A 23491-nucleotide genomic window follows, 5' to 3' on the forward strand; every position below is an offset into this window, starting at 1 on the left:
AAGGAGTTTTGAAACAATTCCAGCTCTTTCACTTTTTGTTTTTTCTTTTCCCAGGGTAGTAACGCTTCTCTTTTACAAGCAAATTAGTTGTTAAAAAACACATAAAGACATGTCAAGCCAATCTGTGCCCAGGTGTTTCGTGTTCACTTCCCCCCCCGCCCCCAAAAAAGAGTTTTCTTATAACTAAAGAATGAGACAGAAGCAGCTAGAAATCTGTAATGGTTCCATTTATTAATACGTATATCACAAATACTCACAATATCAATGCATTCTCATTTGCATGCTAGACAGAGGCATTATTAAAAAAGTCCTATTTTTTTTAAAAAGGTTTTAAACTTTTGCTTTCCCCCAAAAATATTTCATATGCCTGTTATTTTTTTTTGAGATTTTTTTTTTGTGTCTGTGTGTGTGTGTGTTTTTATTTCGATTTGATTCAACAATGTACTTGGTGGCTGCAACCTCAATGCAAAAAAAGAAAGAGAAAAAAAAAAAAGAAAGAACAGGAAAAAAGTATGAAGGCCGCAGTACAGCACAGTTCAATTAGTTCATAGCTACGTCATAAAAATAAAGGGAGCAAAAATTTCTGCCTTCACAGTAAGCAACAACACAGCTTAATAACAGTATTACACAGGATCAGGTTCCGAGGCAAAATGCACTAGACAAAGCCTACTGGGATACGCACTAGGCATACAACACTGAGTAAGAATCAAAGATGTAGAAGAACATCAGGAATAACAGTTCCCTTCAAGCACAACATTTTAACATCATTTTCAAGTATCTTTATGTTATGTACTGATTCCTTTGTTTTTTGGGGAGAAGGGGGGACAGGCGCAGGGGAAGGGGGGAAAGGATGGAAACCTTAGTAAAGCAATAAACAAACCAAGAAATTAAGATAAAAACCAAAAAAGAATATATATTTCATATACCGGTTTATATGGATGTGTGCAACACTTATTAACCATGGTGAAAGGCTAATTATGCCCTCCAGTCACTACATGCACAGCCCGATCAATGCTGTTAATGAGTTACCTTTGTTAACTTACGATGCAACTACTGAGTGACCAAGAACATACAGACGGTGCCATGCCCCGGGGGTGGCGCTGGCTCTGGGGGCCGAGGGGACCCGGCCACACCCCGGGTGGCACCGTGGAACTTCACAGGATGGGACACTAGGCATGGGACACTGGGGGAGTGGGGTGGGTGCGAGTGTGCGCGCGCACGGGCTTGCTCGTGGGGGTGTGCGTGCGTGCGTGCGTGCGAGAGACAGTGTGTGCTATAACATTCATGGCAGTCTTTCTCCAGCTCTGCAGCTCCTGGTCTTCACACAGGCTCTGGACTCCACACTCTCGAAAGACTGGAGAGCAGGGAGGATGATGAAAAACCCAAAAAACAAAACAACAAACCAACAAGTGGGTCACTTTGGTTGATATCAGTATTCGCAGCAGGTGTTTTGTGCAATTTCTTTGTTGGAACCCAAGAAATTCCAACAATTTCTTTGTTGGAACCCATGAAATTCCTCTGGCTGCCCTGGAGGGCTCCAGCCCCTGCCTGGGGGGCTCAGACACCTTAGCACAGAGCCCAAGACCTCTGTGCCTTTGGTTTAGCCCTTGGAAAAAACAATTACCGACCTTATATGAAGAATTACAAGCCACGACGTTTAAGTAGAACGATAGTGAATTTATCACGGGGTGAAAAATAGATTTTTTGGGGTCTTTAGAATAGGGGTTCAGGGGGCAAGATGGAGGAATCTGGGCATGTCCAGCCTTTCTCCTTCTTCTTATTCCTAACCTCCATCTTCTGGGTGATGTTGGCACTTTTAGATTGGTTTAGAGTAGAAGCTCACTGTCTAATATAGGTGATAGGTATTGTTTTTCCCAAGGGCCAAATCAAAGACACAGGTGTCTTGGGCTCTGTGCCAAGGTCTCTGAACTCCCTGGGCAGGGGCTTGAGTCCTCCAGGGTAGCCAGAGGAATTTCCTCAGTTCTGACATGTCTTCCCAAGAAAACTGAAATGATGAAATTCAACATTCCTTTCCCCCTCCCTTCTTTTTTTTTCCCCCCACTACACATAAAATTGGGATGAAAATCCCAAAGCAAAGAAGCCCATGGAAAGGCTTAGTTCTTAATGAACACGCTCAGAATGAATAAATGAAAACTCAGAATGTAAAACTTGCTTGCTGTCTTCAGCAGAAGCAGCGCAGCCACAACAACACAGCAAGGCTTTTATAGATTTACCACCTGGAAAATGGGAAAAGCTCACCTTGTTACACCATCTCGTACTGGTTAGCAGTAATAAACCGGGACAGACAGCATGCCAGCAGCATCCCGATCAACTGTTCCACACAGGACAGAGACAGAACAGAATTTCAGTTAAAGAGAACAGAATTCCAGTTAAATAGAACAGAATTTCAGTTAAATACATCAGTGCAGAGCATGGGTAAATATGTAGTTCATGTTCTGGAGTTATTATGCACAACGTATTTATGCCCTATTTTAAGGACTGCTCTAATTAGAAAAACAGCATTTCAATCTGTTGTCTGTCTTTGTCAGATCTTCCTCTTGATTTTGACATTTATTTGACAGACAGCATGACTTTTTGGTATTTTTTAATCCCGTTGTCAATGTCTGGCCAAGCCAGATGTGGATGAATAAACTGCCGGGGGTATCAGCTTGTTACAGGCTGTGTTTCACTTGTTCCACCTGGATCCCTCACCACCACCCCTCAGCCCTGAGAGCTGGTGCCTTTAACTTCTGTATCACTGTGCCAGGGAAAAGCTTCCTGATGTCCCACGCTGGTTATGCTTCCTTTACAAGTGATGCAGCACTGTAGAAATGAGCCCTGTAAATCTGGAAATAACTTTTAAAAAAGTCATTTACTATTCCCTTGGCTGTCACTCAGATTATTGAAAACAGATCCCAGGTTTCCACTCATCAATAAGCACTCAGTCTTTGTAATGTTTTGCCTAGTGCAGTTTCTTAGTGCTTCCTTCATGTGCCAACAGTGTTAATATGCTGTAAATAATTCAACCTCGCTTTTCTCATTGGGGTTGGTCAATTAATTAACTCCTGAGCATATCCAGAGCATGCCTAGCTATGACTAGCTGGCTGCTCATCCAGACTGGCTAACCCTAACCAAAGCTACCAGGGTCCAGAGGCTGTGTTTTTGGTTGACAAAATGATATGTTTTCGTCTTCTCTTCTTTTTCTTTTCTTCCCTTTTTTTCCTAAGATTATCTTGGTCTTCTGAACGACTATATAGAAAGCAGAGAGATTTCCATCCCGAGGTCTTGCCACAGGTGGAAACCTTCCTCAGCTCTGAAAAATCTCAGCTGATCCCAAGAAGAGATTTTATCCATTTTGTTGCCTATTCTACTCATCACTGGGAGGATGATTTAATCAGTTTCTGAAGGTGTTGCTGAAAACCAACCACATTCTACAGGTTACCTGACACTCTGTTGTATTGCACTAATGGGAATTCTTAAAACGCTCCTGCAGCTGGCTCATGTACTGTTTCTTTATCTCAGATGAATTTTGGAGAATGAGATTTCTGTTTTGGACAGTGCTATGTATTTCTCCATGCTCTGACAGACCAAACAGAGTGAGTGCCCCTGGATGGTCCTGTCCCACCTCCTTCATTGTCGTTTTTCTGTGTTTGTGGTGACTTTCAGTCTCTCTTCACCTTTCTTGGCTGGACTCAGAAGTCACCTCTCTGCCTTACTGCATTTTTAAGTAAGATGAACTTTGCAGTGCATTTAATCCAAACTATTTTCCCTGAGCAAATTCCAGCCCAGACCCAAATTAATTCCTCCCTAGAATGGCCAAGAACGTACACTGCAGTTGTTTATTCTTCCCTACCACAAGCACCCAGGTTACAGCCACTCTCTTCTCAACCACAATCTGCTGCTTGTATCAGGTTTACAAGGGGAAAAATGCTGTAGCCTCTACAAACAGGAAACCACAGGCTTTTCTTTCCCCCTTCAACTGGAGCAGACTTCCCCAGACACCTCTAATTCTTCTCGAATAATCAGTGTGTCTAAACTTTGTAGCATCTGCAAGCATTTCATGGTGTTTTGTTTTACTCAGCTCACTCCTAAGACAAGTGGCAGGTTACTCGGGAATCTATCTCCATGATCTTTGGCCCATTTATTGATTATTGGCTCTGACCTTAGGCTGGTTGAGGCATTTAAGTGGTTATAGTGACAGAATGTTTAACTCTGCATTTCAAAAATAATGGCATGCGTGTCAAGCCATTGCACACACATTTTATTCAGCATTTCTAAGTATTACCAGGACATAACAGAGCTATAATAAATAGTCTGGAAATGCTTTGAATGCATATAAAAACATGTGCTTTTTGATGTGTTGACTTCCACATTTAACCACAAGAGCACTGCTCCTCCTGCAGCCCAAAAGAGGCAATATTGTACTGAGCTGCTGAATTTTCTGCTCTTTCATTACAGGCAGAACTGGAGTCCTCTGCTTTTCAGTCAGGCTAGAGGGTCCCAGACTGCTGCACAAACCAGCACTCTGCACCCTGCCTTGCTCTCTGCATTTGTTCCAGCACTTGCCTCCTCTGCTCTTCAGGCAGGAGGAAGCTCCTTATCCCATTGTGCTCCAGGTTCCGGCAGCTCCTTTGAAAAAACAGAATTGGTGGTAAAGCATTCCCACAAAGAAACTGCTGCAGGGAGCTGCATTCATTTCTCTGCACTCCCATTGCCTCTCAAATGCCCCATCTCAACTTTTACCCACGTATTCATTTATTTGATTCTAGTCTCTTGATTTTTGAGTGCTAAGTTGTCAGACTTGGTTCTTAATTTGTCTTCTCTCTTACTTTTTTCTTTTCTTCCCTTTTCCCCCCCTAAGATTATCTTGGTCTTCTGAGCTATTATATAGAAAGCAGAGAGTTTTTTATACTGTGGTCTTGTCATACTTGAAAATGCTGACAAATTCTTTGGTTTAGACAAGTGGGAAATCCACACTCCTCAGGTGTGTCTCCTGTCCTACCATCCTGCTGGTCACAGGTCACTCCAGCAAGCAGAATGCAGTCAATTTCTCATGATTTCTAGGAGCAATCTCAGGCACATCTTAGTTCTGGCTGTTGAAAACCATCCACAGCATATATGTAGCAGTCTTACTCTCCCTGCACACATAATAACTGGCTTTTTAATACACTTATTCTGTAGGAGTTACCACTGACTAGAAGCTGTTCTGCATGACATATTTATTACACCTTATTATATGAAGAGAAAGAAACTGAATTGCAATTTGAATTCCCATTTTATTTTGGGTCTTGGTGCTGTCACCATTTTTTCATTCTTTGGGAGAATTTCTATAAATAGAAATGTGTTGAACTAACTTGGAATTCATCAGCACACCAGGTAAGCCAAAACTGGGGGAGGGGGAATTTAATCCATCAGGAATACAGGAATAATTTTTTAGCTCAATACCTTGACATATTCTCAAAATGCAAATCTCCAAACGTGCAAGTTCTCTGGCTCTGTTTTAAAAGAGAGAATTGTCTGTGTCACATGTCCCTTATTTGAGTCAGCCTCCTGAGCTGTGGTGTGCCTCTGTCACAGGCCCTGCCTCCACTGAATCCACTGTGATTAACCTTCAGAAACAAACCAGTCTTGGACCAGATTTCAAGTCTAAGAGGCTGATGTGGATCCCATTCCTCCCTCCTGAGCCATTCCCAGCCTCCCTGTGCTCAGGGAGCAGCTGGAGCAGACAGGGTGGATGATTTCTGCACCAGAACCAAATCCACCTTCAGGCAGAGCTGCCCACACTGATGCTGACAGTAAAGAGGGTCCATGGCTGCATGGGAATTTATCTTAGAATGATGGGACCTGTACATGCCCAACAAGTGTTTTGGAGCACATGGAGAGCACCTGATTTCAGCACAAAGGGAATAATGGAACATTGCACTGAGCCTCCCCTACTGACCAACTCTAAACCTCTCCAAAGAGTTTCTCTTGCATTCCTTCAGCCAATGCCTGCACTGTAGTTTTATCTAGGCACAGCAATCCATCATCTATGCAGTTTGCATAATTTCATTCTCTGTTGGGCACAACACAGCAATAATTTTTCTGCTCTGAAGAGCACCTGCTAAATGGAAATTATTCCAGCTGGAAGTGAACATTGGCATCCAGGTCCAAAAACCATCAAATTTTATTTTGTTGTTATTATTTCAAACCCGAGGAGCAGATCAGACAAGGTCAGCAACACAGTGGTTTTTATAAGAACTCTTGACTCTGATGGGGAGGTCTGTGCCAGGCCTGTAAGATTTGCAATGCCATTACACCAACTTTCCCTATTTCTGGGCATCAGCACATTCCCCATGCTAGTCAACACCTAACAAATCACGTGAAGGAAAGGCCCTTGAGCATGCTTTGCTGTAGAGGAGCAACATGATTTAATTTGTCTTTTATTTAGATTAAACCTATTCTCAGTAGGAACAGCAAAACCTCGCCTGCAGCTGGAGCCCTGCCTGGCATTTCTGCCAGCCATCTTAACCTGAAATCAATTTGTAAACACTGTTCCTAATTGGGCCCAGCAAAACAGATTACTCAGTAAATTAAAACTGGCCACCTTCTATTCTTCAGGGCCTGGGAGAGCTGCGTTTTCCCCCTCTGCAGCCTCTCTCTTCTCTTTTTTAGAAGTCTGCTAACACCCCAAGCAGCTGGGCATGTCCTCGCAGTGCCAGAGCCCAGGGCCTGCTCTGGGCAGTGACATCCCCACCTGGCAGCAGTGTGAGATGCCAACATCACACCCAAACACACCTCATTTTTCTCCTCAGTCACAGGGACAAAATGCCTTGCAGCCCTTGCTGCCTGCAGCCTGCCATGAAACACCCATTAAATGCTTTCAAGCAGTATTGGTCCTGACTTTTTCCCCCCAGCAGCATATTTTACAATTCTACTAGTCTCATTTTTCTTTTGGATAGCTTTACAGGAGGCATTTAAAAAGATGCTTTACAGCCTTCTGGCTATCTAGAACCCAAACTGAAACCTGAGCCTGGAGTCCTGTAGCAGCAATCAAACCATAATCAAGGCTGGAGAAGAATATCAATGCTGTCACCATTCAACAAGAATTAGAATAGCCTATTTAAATAAACCCTGACCTCCCCTTGTCCATGCACAAACAGCTCCAGATTGTTCACCTTTTCTGGATCCCTGACATGCTCTGGGCAGCTGCTGCTGTGATGAAACAACATTTCCACCCACACCAAACCACGGGCTGCTCACATCCAACACCCTGGCCACAGGGCATCAGGCTCCCAGACATGCCCAAGGCAGGGCACTCAGCCAGTCTGAGCCCAGACAATTTTAGGGCTCCCTCAGGCTGTGTGCATGCTGGTGGAGAGGATGTGGGGGCCGTTTCCCACATGGCTTGGGGACAGTTTTGATTGTGCATATTTCCCTCTCTCTCATTTTGCATGTTTCCAGTAGAGTTCTTGCTGTGACACATGAAGTGAGTGGTATGTAGAAGCATTTTGTTGAAAGATGCAGGTGTTTTCCTGCCCCTTCTTGATCAGAACAATCTGACCAGAGCTATAGTTTCCCCAGTTCCTATCTACATAAATGCAGTTTGGATACCATGGAGCAGAAAACTCCTGCTTAGCTCTCCTCCTGTTGCTCTCGTGCCACACTCCTTTGGGTACAGACAAGGAGTTGGTTTAACAATCTGATTTTGGTAGACTTAACATTTCTCACTGTTCAGTGTTAAAGGGAAAATAAATCAAATTGGTCACAAAGTGTCCTCTCCAGCCCCAGGTCCAGGATGGGGAGGCCTGAGGGTGCGCTCCTTTGAATTCTTGAGTCCTTTAAGAACAAATAAGAGTACTTAGAAGATTGAAGCCTACCCAAACAATGGATAAGCTATTTGTCTTCTTAGCGTTTATGCTCCATTTAAGCCAATGTTTTATTGGGTTAACCTCTATTTGACCCAGTGCAGGGACAAGTTGTTTTCCTTGAGCTAGTCATTAGCTCAACCGTAACTGATATTCCCAAGGAGAAACTTCATTTAAGTTGAAAAAAAGAAAATCAATGAACAGATGACCTCAGGACTAATGAGCATGCTGAGTTCAGTCCCTTTCCATAATCCTTCCTTCCTTGAAGTCCAGGTAAAGAAAAAGAGGGGGAAAGAAAAGGGGGGAAGAGGAATGTTTATGCACATACCTGTGAGAATGCAATCCCAAAAGCCACTCCAGCTATGATTCCCATATTTGTCTCCATAAAACTGGTCACCAAGTCATAACAGCCCTGGAAAACAAACACCATCATTCTTTGTACTGACCTTCCCTGCCATGAATGCATACATACAAATTTCTCATTTAGAATGAACTCTGCCTAGACAATATTTCTGCTGTAATTTCCAACAGTGTCACCTTTTTTCTAAAACAGCAATTCTGAGTGAATGATGTGGAGTTGTGGCAAAACCAATTACTTTTAGAAATGAATGCATTTCAATACTTTTAAAGTCTAAATGTGATGTTGCACTCATTTTTATGGGTCTTTTTAAAGAAAGTCAGTTAAAAAACAATATAGCTTTGACCTGAAACCAAACCAGTAACAATACACCAATGTTATAATACAATACAGATGTCAAAAATGAATAAATGATGCTGATTTCCTAATACTCTAGATATTTAATAAAGTGTCCCTTGAGGCATTCTGCTTGCCTTTAGCCATCAAAGGACACCATGCAAGGCACTGAACAGCATGTAACTTTAAACCATGTAACAAAGTTATCAAGGGTTTTGTATGAATTTTCTTGGTTCATTTGCCCTTGGACATAAAATTCCCTGTCCTACTCTCCAAACTGAATTTTCTGTCTGCTGATTTTCTTTCTCAGGCCTCAATTCACAGTTCAGACTGGGGCCAGAGGATTCATGTGCAATATCTGCCCTTCTCTTGGATAGACTTCTTTGAGATGCTCCCTCTCAGTATAATAATATTTGTCAAGTTTCTCCCCTCACCTATTTGATCCCTCAAAAAAGCATTTGAAATTGTCTCCTACTTTGTGGTGCCTAATTTAATCTAAACATGTGACTTGATATGTGAATTTAAAAAGAAAGATGGCACCAAAACCAGTACACATCTGGTTTTTCTTTCATTATTAACTTATCTGTACCCACAACCCAAAGTCACTGCTCAGCCCCTTTTGCCACCTTCCTCAAATGACCAACACTCAGGCTGAAGGCCAGTCCTGAGGAGTTTTATAACATTATAGCTTTATCCACTTGATCAGAAATTGGAAAACTCAGAAATAACAGTGAGTTGCTTTTCCAAGCTTGGACTCCTGTCCCACAAGAGAGAAATGTCTCCACATTTCACCCACATCCAAACCCCCCCCCCTCATTCTGCAAGCACTGTAGGAACTCCTGATGGCCTCAGAGCATCAGGTGCTTGTAAAAAATAACAGCAAGAAGGATAATGTTCTTTATTTCAGACAGGCCATTCATTAAATAAATTGTACCATTTCTTTAACTTCTTTTATAACATCTCAAGATATTTAATCCTGAGAGCAATGATGTGCTGAACCTAATAGTAGCTGAGGACCAGCACAGCTGGTCCTGATTAATTTCTGAAATGTTTATGTGTACATATCAACTCTGTTTTACCACAGTGTATAGTAAGTCTGATTCAAGCTTGCTTATTTAACCCATAGTTTGTGTGTCTTACATGTTATGCAATGAGATTAGATTTCTCAAGCAGCATTTTCATTCTGTCTGACATGGCTTAATGCTCTCCCAGCTCTCCTGAAACCAGTTCTGTTGAAGAGCCTTCAAGAGATGCAACACTGAAGCACAGTGGTAATTTGAGGGAGACAGAAGATCTTGTCAACAAAACATGCAATGGCAGAGTTGTGATCACCCTCCTCACTTGAAGAATGTGTTTTCCCAAGCCACAATAATCTGTTTTCTGAAGAACATTGCTTGCATATGGCCCAGTTGCTCAGTCCTTACTGTGCATGGGCAGCACCCACAGGTGCAGGACAGGACAGAGGTGTGTAAAGCATCTCTGGGTGCTCGGCAGAGATCCAGAGCACAGTAGGGACAGTTTACAAAGAATCTGATATTTCTTGACTCCATGCATCTGTTCCTTTCTTAAGATTTTAGAGAGAAATGGTTCTTGAGGTTTCTCGGTAAAGAACTGTGATTAAAAGCACTAGATGAACATTAATTAGCTAATCCTAATGACAGCCCTTAAAGTTAGGTATTAGTGCTGTCTGAGATGAAGAAACAGAGAGCCTAAATAATTAACCCAAGGTCACTAAGCAAGTTAGGGTCAGAACTGGCAAAGAAAATCCAGGAATGCTGTCTTTTAGTCCTGTAATTATATTATTAGTTTAATCCTCTTTGGTTAATTCATTCTTAGTCCTCAGAAACTGCTAGTAATTTGATTAGCTCACAGAGAACTCGTTTTTCTGATAGTTTTGCAAGAATCCACCAAAAGATGTAATCCAAATATACTTGTCCAGAGTCATGGTGAGACGGGTCTTCCACAACACAGGGAATAAATATTTTCCTTTTTCTCCAACACTCAGAGAGCAAAGGGCCTGTTTCCAAGATGGGCAAGGTCAGGGCAATGGTGTTTGGTACTATCTGAAGTGAAAGGATAGGCCAAACAACATTTTCTTCTTGTTTTTTATTCCCATGCACCTTTCAGAAGCATCCCACTTTGCTAAAATGTCTGGGACACCTCCAAGGTCTCACAACTGATGAACAGAAATCTGCAACTTTTGATTTTCAATGGCTATGTCAGAAAATGAGACAAAACCACATGAACTTCCAAACATCCAAATCTCTTCTAGGTTATTAAATCAAGTGATTACTTCAGCTATTTCCTGAAGAATCAGCAGTGCTTTTCTGTGAGGTGACCTGTGCATTTGACAGGAGAGCAAGGAGCAAGGATGGCTGGAAATGTGTTACAGCCCTGGCCAAGCACTCACTGATCCCTCAGTCATGGCTCACCCTCCATGCCCATGCAAGATCACTCTGCTGGTGGTGACTGTGAGTTACCCAACCAATGGACACCACCAACATTCCACACATCTGCAACAAGTGGCTCTCATTAAGCCATTGCAAAAAAAGAGAAGGGCTTAGTGGAAAATAATCCTCTAGCATCCCTTTTACAATAGATGCCAGAAAATGTTGTCTACTTGACTGGTTTTCAAAGATGTTTCAGGCTGTGCTCAGCCACCAGTCCAACCTTCTGAGTCACAGGTGACTGTGGTGAAAAAGACAGAAACAGAAGAGACAGAAGCATTTCCATATTTCCCCTGTTCTTAGGACTTCTATTTATTTTTTAAATAGATCTCCGAAAATAAAAACAGAAAAGAAAATATTCCTTAAGTCTGACTAAGCTGTGCTGCTACTTAGCCACAATATCATTCCTCTTACCAGCTATTCCCTCTCTTGCAACTCTCAAGTGAGAAAGAATTGATGAAACACTAGCACTTGAAGCAATAACTTGAGTAGCACTTCTTCAGCACCATGTCTAATGCATAGATGCTGTATTATTTTCTCTACATTCTTCCCTTTCTTAGCATTTTCTGTATTTTTATTCTCTAATTATTCATTTTCTTCCTGGTCCCCCTACTTGCCTTCCCAATCCTATTTCTGTGTTCCCAACCCTCTCCTCCAGGTGACCTCAGGGAAAGGGTGACTTTGGCCGGGCTGTGCTTGCAGCCCTACATCTTCAAAGATTTTAACTCACAATAAATGTACCCACCAACCACAGCATTTACTGTCAATCACCTGTGTCACCATCATATTTTCTGAAAAACCCTCTTTGCCCAGGATTTCCCTCCTGGGAAGCTGAGAAGCCTCAGAGAAAAAGGAAACCAATATTATCTCATTTGCTTCTCCTGTGTTTTGCTGCTTTGGAATGTGGTTTGGAGATTATTTATCTAACAGTTTGACTGGTTTCATTGTTTTGGAGATTGGTTTCATTGGAGATTTGGTTTCATTGTTTTGGAGACTGTTTATCCAACAGGTGGTTGGTTGATTGGTTTCATGTGAATTGTTTTGACTTAATGACCAATCATGGTCAGGCTGCATCAGACTTTGAGGAGAGAGTCACAAGTTTACTATTATTATCTTTTAGCCTTCTTTAAGTATCCTTTCTTTATATTTTAGTATAGTGTAGTTTTAGTATAGTATAGTATAGTCTTAGTAGAATAGAATAGAATAGAATAGAATAGAATAGAATAGAATAGAATAGAATAGAATAGAATAGAATAATAAATTAGCCTTCTAAAAACATGGAGTCAGATTCATCATTTCCTTTCTGCCATGGGGGAGCCCAAAAATGCCCCAAACCTGTTTTTCCTCACAACTGCTGAGGAAAATCCATCTGGGATTGGATTTGAGAAAGGGCAGCTCAAAGAAAATTAAGCAAGTGGAAGACCAAGCCCATCCTTACCATCACTCCAGCCTGACTTGCACGTTATCAACCAATCATTTGAAATGAAATGCAAATGCAAGCAGGCACACAGTGCCCTGGGGTGCTGGGTGGTGTCACAAGTGCCTGTGGCACAGGGTTACTGGTACCTTCTGGTTTACTTTAGTGGCAGCCACGGTCATGTTGCGCAGGTCCTGAGTGTTGCAGTCACTGGAGTTCATGCAACAGCTCGTAGGGATGCCGTGCTTGAAGAAGTAAGGGCTGGTGCTCCAGTTGGTGTAGCTCTGAATGCCACAGCAGCTCAGCTGGGAGGGGTAAGAGGCAGGTTTAAAACACACAAACAAACAAACCAACCAGAATTAAAACTAGATCAGAATCGTCTCGGCCCACTGCATAAGCTCATAATCAAAATAATGACAGGGCACCTCAAGTTTTGAAAAGCAGATAACACCTCTGCCCCATTAATTACAAAAGTATCAGGGATGTAACTTACAGAACATGGGAGCAGATGACCTACTAAAAAAAGGTATTCTATGAGCAGAACTATTATTTGTAACATTTCATAAAGGCCCAGTCATAAAACCATCTTTTTTTTAGTTGACAATCTGTTAGAGTTTTTTGTTGTTGTTGTTGTTGCTGTTTGTTTGTTTTCTTTACGTCTTTATTTGATTAAAGATGACCCTGCAAATTCAAGACCTCAAAGCATTACACAGAATTGCATGTAACACATAGAGGTTCAAACTAGTACAAATCCATAAGGTGAAGCCTCTCTAACTCACCAAAATAATTTCTAGGACAATTCACTGAGCTGTGAATAGAAAGAGACCATATGTTCACAGGGTGTATCTAGGAAGTCAGCTAGAAAACCCTAAATTGGGAAGGATGTTCTGATTTAGATCCTAAGCTAGAAGTCAGAGACTCAAAAGTATGGAGTATGTGCCGAATTTTCTGCTTGGAAAGGGCTTATCAATGCAGTTCCTGTAAAGAGTGAACTATGAATGAAATTAACATTCTGCTACAACAGAAACACTGAAAAACTACTCAGAACTATTTAGTTTGGTCAACTCCAAGGAATCAGAAATTTGAAATACAGGTTAACATTATGCAAACAGAGAATTTGACAGCAGAATATACTCAGTTTGGAGCACTGCAGTAATCTGCTAACCAGGAGAAACCAGGTTAGAGTACAGTTTAACCATGCTGATGAGTCCAACACAAGAGCTGTAATTTCTAAAGGCCTGGAAGCCATCAATACAATTACACTGACATTTCAGCCATTCACAGAGCCACAGTCATATGGAAAGGAAATTGGCTCGTGGAATGTATTGCAAACTGAAGGAACAGCTTCTTGCTAGGGCAGAGCTTCCAGTGGGAATTTAAATGTGGATTTTACCATTCTGTGTTGTAGTTGGTGTATTTGGTCTCTTGTGGGTGGCATCCCCAGCTGGTTTGGCTGTGCTGTGGCATTTGCTCCTGCCCTGTGTCCTGCAGGAAGGCAAGGCAATTCCCACTGCCCTGCTGCCACCCTGAGGGGCAGAGAGGCTCCTGCTCCATCCCTCCAGCACAGCTTTCACTGCCAACCTCAGCAGTTTTCCCCTCCATTTTCCTCTGGGGAAAAGATACCCAGTTTTTCTCCTTAACTCACCAGGTCTCCTTTGCCAGCCTCTCACTGTACTTGTGAAGAGAGCTGCTGCAGTTTATCAGTGATGCAGGATACAAGATTATAATACCCTGTCTCATCCAGCTCAAATTGAAAACATTTTATGATCTTACTGGCAAATTTCCTTAGGAACAAGGAGTGTTCTTTAGGAATAGACCTGCCCCATAAACCTAATTCAAGCTCTGAGCCCAACAACAAGCCAGTGGGACAGGCCTTGCCTTTATCAGGCAGCTTTTTCACTAAAATTTAGGAATCCTGGGCAAGCATTTCCTTTAGATCAGTTTTGCCAGCCTCTAATTTTGCTTGCAAATTACAGCTTGCAGATTGACCCATCAAAACTTCACATTTTGGGATTAAATCCGGGCTTTCTCTATTGTCTAAATTTTGGTACCCAGTCTGAGACTTACACTTTCCTGTACGTTATCCACTGCATGGCTCCGCTCATCGTTCTTGTTGTAATTCTGGATTGCCTCAGTGTATGTCCTAAGGAAAGTATCCTTGATCTGTGAGGGTGAGGAATAAAAACCAGCCCACATGAGCAACAAGATGCACAACATCTGAAGCAGTTTTTGCAGAAATTTCCTAAAAAGACACCCAAAGTAGCCCTTCCCAGTTGTTTTTAAAGGTGTTTTTAGAGATAGCAGGAATAATTTATGCCATTTTTCTTAACTGTCAGGAATAATTTACGCCATTTTTCCAGTGGGATATCCGACACAGAAACAAGACTACTCCAGCAAACTGATATTTTTTTGTATGAAGTACTGTAAAATTACTTAACCTATCAAAAAGGTATAATTTTATGCTTTTTCCACCCAAACACTTTGTTCCAGCACTAATTCTGAAGGAAACTGCATGCTTCTCCCTGCTCATGGATGCCAGGTGTACAAACACCCTGGGACACAAGCCACTGGCACCAAAGTAAGTTATAAATCTCCTCACCAGGCATCCCCAGCACCAAAGTGATTTGGATAAGGGAGAAGAGGTCCCTCAGCTGGAAAATGTCAGGCACCTCATCAGGAATGGTACTCTGGGTGGGAAAGGGGCTGGGAAGCACTGGATGTGAGCAACCCACATGGCTGTGGCCTTCACAGGAGTCTGCCTCTCCCAAAAGGGAGCAGTGTGACACTGGGGCTGTGGCAGGTTAGGTGGGATGAAATGGGAATCCTCAGCAGGTAGACAGGCTGAGGCTGTCCTAATGAGGCTCAGGACCTCATTAAAAACAATCCACTGCTTGCAAGGGTGAGCAGCAGAAAACTCTACAGCAATGGAAATGTCATGTCAAAAAAGCTGGAAAATCAGCTCATTCAAAGAGAAGAGACAAGGAGGGTCTCTGGGGCTGCTCTGGTTCAGCACCAGTGACATGTAGGTCCATGGACTCACAGCCAGAGATAGACCTGATTACAGTGGATAAAGCAGGAGTGTTACTACAAATCTAGACCATCACACTTTTTAAAGCTTCTTCCTGTCCCAGTTTCCTCCCTCACTCTACTTCTAATCTCTCCTTATTCTCAAGATAGAAATGAAATCCCATCCCACTCCCTCCCCACCCCCTCTCCCCCCCACCTCCTCCAAGAAAAAAAAGATTTACAAAACAGCAATTCTCGTGTGATGCAGAAGTTTTCTCAGCCTTACATAAACCAGCATTTGCCTGGCTGAAAAAGCTGTGTTCAAGAAAAGCATTTAATCTATTTTGCAGCCCTCAGCATATGTAAAAGAGTAAAGATCTTCCCATGGTGGACTCACAAAACCTGATAGCTGCAGAGTAAATCAGCAGGCAGCTGAGGGCAAGAGCTTTGGCTAAATCCCCTCATTTGGAATGGTTTTTAGGAGCTGTACAGGTTATTGTGTCACAGCAGCCCCATGCCTGGAGATGTGCTGGAGCCAAGCTCAGTGCCCTGCATGTTCTCCATGCTCCAGGGAGCTCCTCAGCAGCTCCTGCCCTGCCAGGGAGGCACTGCCAGCTGCAAACATTCCTAGCTCAGGACATTCCCACCTACCTCGTGGCGAAAGACAAACCCTGAAATGCCAGCCACCAGCTCAGCCAGGAACACCAGGGACAAGAACATGGCATACTGGAAAGGCAGAGGCAAGAGAAGTCAGAGCATGACAGGCTTTTGTCTCAGCACAGATGTTATCATATGAAATGTAACCTTCCCCTCTAGGCACCCTTCAAAGATGTTAAGAAACCGAAGGTCTTTTGGAGGAGATACACAGGTTATAACCTGAATGTAACACATGTGTTTATACAACTCACAACTGATAGATATTGCTTAATTACTGCCTTTTCTGGCATTTCTGTTCCCACATTTCTCAGCATTCTTATATAAATTAAAACACACTCACGTGCCAGAGGTGAATCCAAGTCTCTCAGGTTTTGCTCTTGCAATAAGGAATACAAACACACCTTTCCTGTTTGCATGGTGCTCTGCTAAGCTCAACAGGCTTGCCCAGGTGTTTTGGTTTGTGTTTATCTATCTCACTGCCAGACTGGGATTTGCTGCCTGGTTCCTGAAGTTTCTCCAATGAATGAACTGAAACATTGCCTTCACTGGAAATATTCTCACATAACACTAGCCATATGCTTCAAATACTTTGCTGAGCCAAGGTCCATATTTGGCTTTAGGTGCAGCATTTGGATCAGGAGCTAAATAAACCTTGAAAACAGTGCTTTCAGTGTAGGCACTCACCAAGTACTAAAAATATATTTAAGCAGAAATAAAGAAGGTAAAGAAAAATTGCAAAGTGGAATAGTAAAATTTGAAGTTGGAGCTTAATCTTCTGGAGGAAAAATTACCTTTTTCCTCCACCTGTTAAGTAACAGTTAATTAAGAAGGGAAATATTTTAAATCAACTTCAGTCCTAGGATTTAGTGGAGAAAGGAAAACAGTTTCATGATAGGTTATTGGGGATAGGAGCACAACAGTGAAAGCAGAACTAGAAAAAATGTGTCCAATTAATGCAGCTGTCAAAACACTGTCTGTTCAGGAGAGAAAAGAAGTTTAGAAATATTTCTTATACATACAATGAAAAAAACCCCACGTGCTTGGGACAGCACATGATAGTGTTAGTGGCATAGCTTTAGGAAAGTTATGGAGCAGCTAGCATAGCCTGATTTTTCCTATGGATTTATATCATCATTCACCTTTATCCCTTTTCCATCTGGGCTACAGTGACTCCAGCAAGCCCCTGCACATGCCCTAAGAGCCCATCACCAGCAAGAGACAGCAGAGAGGTTCTTGCCAGCTGACGGAATTGCAGCTGCTGCCTCACCCCTTCCCCTCCCTGCCATCATTTCAGGAAATTGACTCCCTTTAACATGTCCTTTCGTTTTCAAAATGCAGTTAAAACTGGAGAAAAATCATCCCATCTCCTTAGAAAACCAGTCCCAAAATACTGTAGCAGGAGGTGCATTGCACTGTCAAGCCCTTTCTCACTAGTCAGTGCTTCACAAGTGCTATTTTCACCCTTCAAATCATTCCCCATGCAGCATTTTACTCCTAAACATGCCTAGAAACACAGTTTATCATGTAAGCTTGTTTAACCTGTAGTTATTTTGAATTTTAAAGTAGGCTGGAAAACTCAGAACAGAGAAACTCATACAGAGAGAGGTTAAAGTGGACTGAGGGACAGCTTCCCCTCTGCTCAGTGCACCTCGAGCCCCTGCTGCTTTTGAGGTGAGGCCAAACATACCATAAATGCTCTGCTTTTTGGGTTGAATTGTTCTATCCTAGTGAATGTTAGGAGAAAAAGAAGGGCTGGTGTGGTTTCAAGAGGTTCCAACTATTAGTTCCATAATTTCACATCAGGTTAGTAAATGGACCCCTTAAAACACAGTTTGAAAGAATATCACATTTATGATGCTTTGGGCGTCTTTCAGATTGTAAATATATTTATCTGTGTGGCTCACAGAAAACCAGAATGATTGTAGAACAACTCACAGAGCAATTCAGCAGCACCACCCTACTCCAAACACTCGGGCCTATGTGCCACGTGTAGCAAAATTCAGTCACAGTCAATCAAAAACTGGGTTTGGTGAAGGTTTCCCCCCCACCCTTTGTCCAAAAGGCACAAATGTTGAAAATAATGATGAATAAATTCTAGCTGTGCCTAGAGAGATCTGTCAGGGGGTGGGGGTGTGGCAGCACTCTCTGGTCACAGAGAGTGACAGGCACAACTTCCCCAGGCATCATCCTGGGAAAGGCTGTGAGATCTGAGGAAAGAGTGAGAAACAATTCTTATCTTAACCTGTTGTTGTGAACATGTGGAGTGTTGTTATAGAGATTTTTTTACCAAAGGGTGGGTTCTTAATTAGCCAATGGTGATGGTGTTTTAATTAAAGGACCAGTTAGGTGCAGCTGTATCGTAACTGTCTATAAAAGCAATGGGTTTCTTAATAATAATAAAGAGATTGATCAGGCTTTGGTGAATCATGGAGTCAGTGCTAATTATCACCATGGCAGTGACAGTGGGGGAATCCCAGCTGACCCCAAACCCTCCTCAGGCCCTGGGGTTTGCTCACCAGCTTCAGCATCCATGGGCTGCCCCGGCAGGTGGCGAAGCAGCCGAAGAGGCCGAAGACGATGATGGTGGTGCCCGTCCCGATGAGCACGTAGGGGGCATTGGTGGAGTTCTCAGCAATCAGGGAGATGTAGGTGCCAAGGGTCAGCTTGCCCCAGACTCCCACTGCCAGCAGGATAACACCAGTGATCTGCAAAGAGTCACAGAGTAACGAGGTTGGAAGAGACCTCTGAGATCATCGAGTCCAACCCATGTCCCAACACATCAACTAGACTATAGCAACAAGTGCCATGGCCAGTCTTTATTTAAACACACACTGAGATGGTGATTCTACCACCTCCCTGGGAAGGGCATTCCAGTACTTTATTATTATTTAGGTGAAATGTTTTTCTTGATATCCAACCTATACCTTCCCTGATGTAGCTTGGGACTGTGTCCTCTGGTTCTGTCAGTGCTGCCCGGGTGGAAGAAGGGGACAAACCTGTCAGGCGCTGTGGATTTTTGTTAATTTTTTTTTTTTTTTTAAGGTTGGGGTTAAATGTTTGAGATGGTATTTTTTGTTTGGATTTAGGTATTTATTACTTTTTATTTATATTATAGTCTTATAAATTGTGGGTTTTATAGTACTTTAATATACTAAAAATGGAGTTTTATTTTTTCTTTATAAGGGCTTTTTAAGGCTAAACTGCCTAATTAAGAAATTCTTTTTAAATAATTTTTACTTTTAATTTAAGAACTAACTACTTGTGGTCCCTAATTTTTAATTTCATTATACAATACTACTTCAACTTATGAAGAGGAAGGTGAAGAAGAAGGACTAGCTTTTGTTTTAATTTTTTATTTTGTTTTATGTATGTTTTATGTTTTTATTTTGTTTTATGTATTGTTTATATATTCTAAAACTTAAAATTTTAAGTTTTCTATCATGTGATATTATACACTTCCATTTAAACTACACACTTACAATCTCAGTTTTACCATTCAATTTTGGAAGCCTTCTCCACAAACTCAGGTCAAATGCAGTGTTCTCTTGGGGGTTAGTGCTTGTCAGCACAGAAAGCCTGAAATTCTCAGCCAGCAGCGTTCCAACCAGGAGCCACTGGGGAGGGCATCCAAAGCCTTCCAAAGCGCTCAGTGATCCTGCAGGGATGTGCTGGTGCTGCGCTGCTGGCAGGAGGGAGCCTCAAGGACTCCAGAGGGGCAGATAGGTGAATTAAACTCCAGCATCGTTGCACTGAGGCTGGCACTGAAGGACAAACATCTAGGGGCAATCACTGCCAGGGGAGGATGCAGTGTGCACCTGCAGAACAGCCCCAGGGACACACGGCCAGCTCCTCGTGTCCCCCTGCCTCAGTGTCCCCTGCTCCCCTTGAGGAGCCTCAGCAGGTGCTGGCCTATCTGCTGCCACCTTGGGACAGGATTAGCAGACACTTCTGCTCTCATGCTCACAGTGGCAATAAGAATAAATCCAGCTCTTGTCCATCTTTCAGTGCAACTGTGTGAAAAGTGCTGAATCCTTGTTATGGCACCCAGCAGCTGAATATCAAAAAAAAACCACTGAGGAGCCCACCAACCCACAGACAGCAATGCCCTTGCCAAGACTCTCCCATCCCTGCACTTCACCTCTTCTTGTCCTGAACGAAAGTGGATTAATCAGCAAAATCTGAAAGCAAGCTGCAGGGGACAGGGAAATCTGCAGAACCACTTCTGGTTTCTCGCCTCCAGTTCCACAAAGGGCTGGTTTCTGTGCCGAAGCTGCTGAAAGTTTTACCACCATCCCCAGGGAGGCATAAAAGCAGCCTTCACTGCCAAAATGAACAGGCAGCTTCACATATGAAAGAGAGCTCAAGCCTCCTAATAAAAAGCATTTTTAGTTGGCTGTTTGAAACAATTACTAACCCTTTACTATGCATTTTAAGAGTTTGGTTTCCCCAGGTCTCAGGGGGAGCCTATTCAATTTATGGCACACAAAGACTTTGGAAAAAAGGAGGAAAGCCTCTTGGTGGTTTATTCCCCTTCTGCTTCTTAATAGAGCTCTGATTTACAGGGATTTAAGGAAATCCCTGAGTTTGTTGGGAGGTCTAAGCCCTGGGGAAGCTTGGCACGGTGCAGAGGGGATGGGATGTTTCCACAAAGATGCTGAAGATGCACCTCAGGTTGCAGCAATGCTGGCTGGAATTTTGGTCATGAAGACAAAAAACCCATAAGACTTCCCTACAAACCTTTCCATGACCTTTATTCAGCAGAGCACAAGCAGCGGTGTGACTAATGCCTACCTCCACCCCAAGGCAAGCCTCATTTCCTTCTTTCCAAGACACACTTTTTATCACTATCTCTCTGGGCCATCACACAGTTAGGGAACAATCAATGTACTGGTTTCTGGTTTGGGTTTTAGATTTTTCTTTAAAAGCAGGAGAGACATGGGCACATACAAGACCAGGACAGTGCTGGCCTGAGAACAAGGCAGCAGAAATAGACACTGCTCCAGACACTCACCATCAGTACACACATCTTCCCTTTATCTCCTTCCTTTGACCCAAAATCTCTCCACCAGCCTAATTCTGTGAGCTGTGACAGAATTGTTGCAAAAGCAGGGTGCTGTGTGTCCCTTTACACCTGAAATTTCTAAAAGGAAACTCAGAGCACCTTCTCCAATGCACAATCCCCCCCACAGTCTTCCCTACTCCCTTTCCAGGAAAGTTTCAATTCAGACAATGATCATACAGGAGACGTAGAAAGTGTTTTGGATATCCTGGCAGTCAGAGGAGAGTGACTACCAGCCCTTTGACCTTTAGAAACCCTCTGAGCATCCAAACAACTAAACCAAGCACCTTTGTTTATCTACAAACACATGGAACATGAGAGCAGCAGTAACATTCCACTGGTGAATTTCTACAGCAAAACCTGGTCTTCATATGGCCCAGCAAGAATTTTAAGATTTGTTCTGGAGATGCTATGACAGCTACAGCCTGTGAGGGAAGTGTCATAACCCCAGTCCAGATCCTCAGCAGCCACAGAAGAAATGAACTGGCAGCTGCACAGCCCACCATGCCCCAAATGAGACATCTGGAGTGGTACAAAAAAACAAGCATTTGCAAAGGAAAAAATCTCCCAAAAAAACCAAAAAGGAAGAAATTTCCTTCTAAAAAGCAACTGCCACACACTCCCATCTAAATATAAAGACATGTGGGATCCTGTCTTTTGGTGTTTTTAAGGGAAAGCAAAAGAGAACAGCGACCCAAAATCCCAAGTTTCAAGGCCTGTCACAAACTTACCAAATGCTTTTGATTCAGGAAAAAACTCCAGAGTTTTCCTTGGACTTTATACAAGCATTGTTTTAAGCAGAAATAGCCCAGCCTGGATAACACAGGCAAAGCCCATAGCCACACCCAACCTGAGAACATCACTAGAGAGATTCCTGCCAGCAGCCAGGGCTGGCCTGATTTATCCATGCTTGGGACCAGTTTCTATGATCACAACAAGCCCCAGAAACTCAGACAGATTTTGTAGCCACAAATGGGCTTGCAAGTGGTTTGTGCTGGTTTTGGTAGTCTCTTTTTCATGCTTGCACCCTGTCCTGCCCTCCCACACTGTTTAGATGGATTTCCCCTGCACCTCCTGTTTATTTTCTGTGTTCCTTCTCCAGTTTGAAACATTATTAGAAAGTTATTTCATCCTGGATTTCATCAAAATTAGATGATATCTTCCTTACAAAAGTTCACTGCAGTGGAAGCCCCTTGCACTCATGTTTCCTCAGCCAGGAAACCAGAGATGCAGCATTCCATAAAACATTATTAGTCCTGACCTTCATTTAGGTCAAAATTTTAAAGGTTAAAAGGAAAAAAAACCTCAAAACACAGGAGATATCCAAGTAGGGCAAGGATTGTAAAGGCTGCACACAAGTAGAAATCACATTGTTTAGCCCTGGCAGGTCTCACATTTCAGCGCCTCTGAGCTCAGGCTCAGCAAACACACCCCAGAAGCCCTTGAATGATGAGATGGCAGGAAATGAAGCAGGTGGGCCACCTGGACATTTTCTAACAAAAAACACCACTGAAATCATGATGTTCCCACAGAATGTTTTAATCTAGATGAATTGGATTCTTCTGGCTTAAATATATACATATATATATATATATATATATATATATATATGGCAGAATAATAATATATAATAGAGAATAATATATATAATAAAATAAATATATATAATATTTTAAAAAATATATATAATAAAAAATAAAAATCTGTGAACCAACCTTCCCCCCAACTCTGCCTCAAGCATGATATCCCAGGCACATCCCACCAGTCACTGATTTCAGTCAGACAGACTTTCACCTTCCTTCAGCATCAATACAGATGTTCCCAGTGTTACCTGCAGTACCACTCTCAGGTTTGGATGTGGTGGAAAAGTTACCATGCCACAGGCAGGCAGAAATACAGCAGAACTGACTGTCAGCTCTAACTCCACTTGTCCAGTGAACCATTTGCTTTTTGGAGACACACAGACAAAGATGTGGCCAACAGCACTGACACAAGGGTGTATGCCACAGCTTTACAGGACACAGGGAGAGTCATGCCCTGGTAAGGCTGGGCATTCCTAAAATGAGAACTAATACTAAATACATGCAGTTTCTCAGCAAAAGACAATGGAAAAATGTCTGAGAACTCCTTCTTTTAATAGTGCCAAAACAAAGATTAAATTATCAATCCCCTTCTTCTAGCTAACAGCAGCAAAATCTGCAGAGTGGAGTATTCAGAAAATAACTTCTAAAAGTGCACTGTCCTTAGTTCTGTCAGAATTAGGCAGGAAAACACTATGCACTCATTTCAATTGGGTGAACACCATTCCTAAAAGAGTCTGTTGTCTCCACACCCCAAAAACCACAGAGCACTGGTGGCATGATC

General features: G+C 42.6%; 1 protein-coding gene across 1 annotated transcript in view; it reads right to left on the minus strand.

The window, feature by feature from the left end:
• Positions 1–212: 212 nt before the first annotated feature.
• Positions 213–23491, minus strand: part of TSPAN7 (tetraspanin 7) — a 91226-nt gene continuing 67947 nt past the window's right edge. Inside the window, exons 2-8 of the mRNA XM_064706700.1 lie at positions 18585–18773; positions 16063–16137; positions 14473–14568; positions 12555–12710; positions 8176–8259; positions 2260–2332; positions 213–1354 (exon numbers count right to left, since the gene is read on the minus strand). Of these exons, the coding sequence (XP_064562770.1) occupies positions 2264–2332; positions 8176–8259; positions 12555–12710; positions 14473–14568; positions 16063–16137; positions 18585–18773 (669 nt within the window). The 3' untranslated portion in view covers positions 213–1354; positions 2260–2263. The remainder of the gene's footprint in view (positions 1355–2259; positions 2333–8175; positions 8260–12554; positions 12711–14472; positions 14569–16062; positions 16138–18584; positions 18774–23491) is intronic.

The sequence above is a fragment of the Zonotrichia leucophrys genome, chromosome 1 (genome assembly GCF_028769735.1).
Source record: "Zonotrichia leucophrys gambelii isolate GWCS_2022_RI chromosome 1, RI_Zleu_2.0, whole genome shotgun sequence".
Taxonomy (NCBI): Eukaryota; Metazoa; Chordata; class Aves; order Passeriformes; family Passerellidae; genus Zonotrichia; species Zonotrichia leucophrys.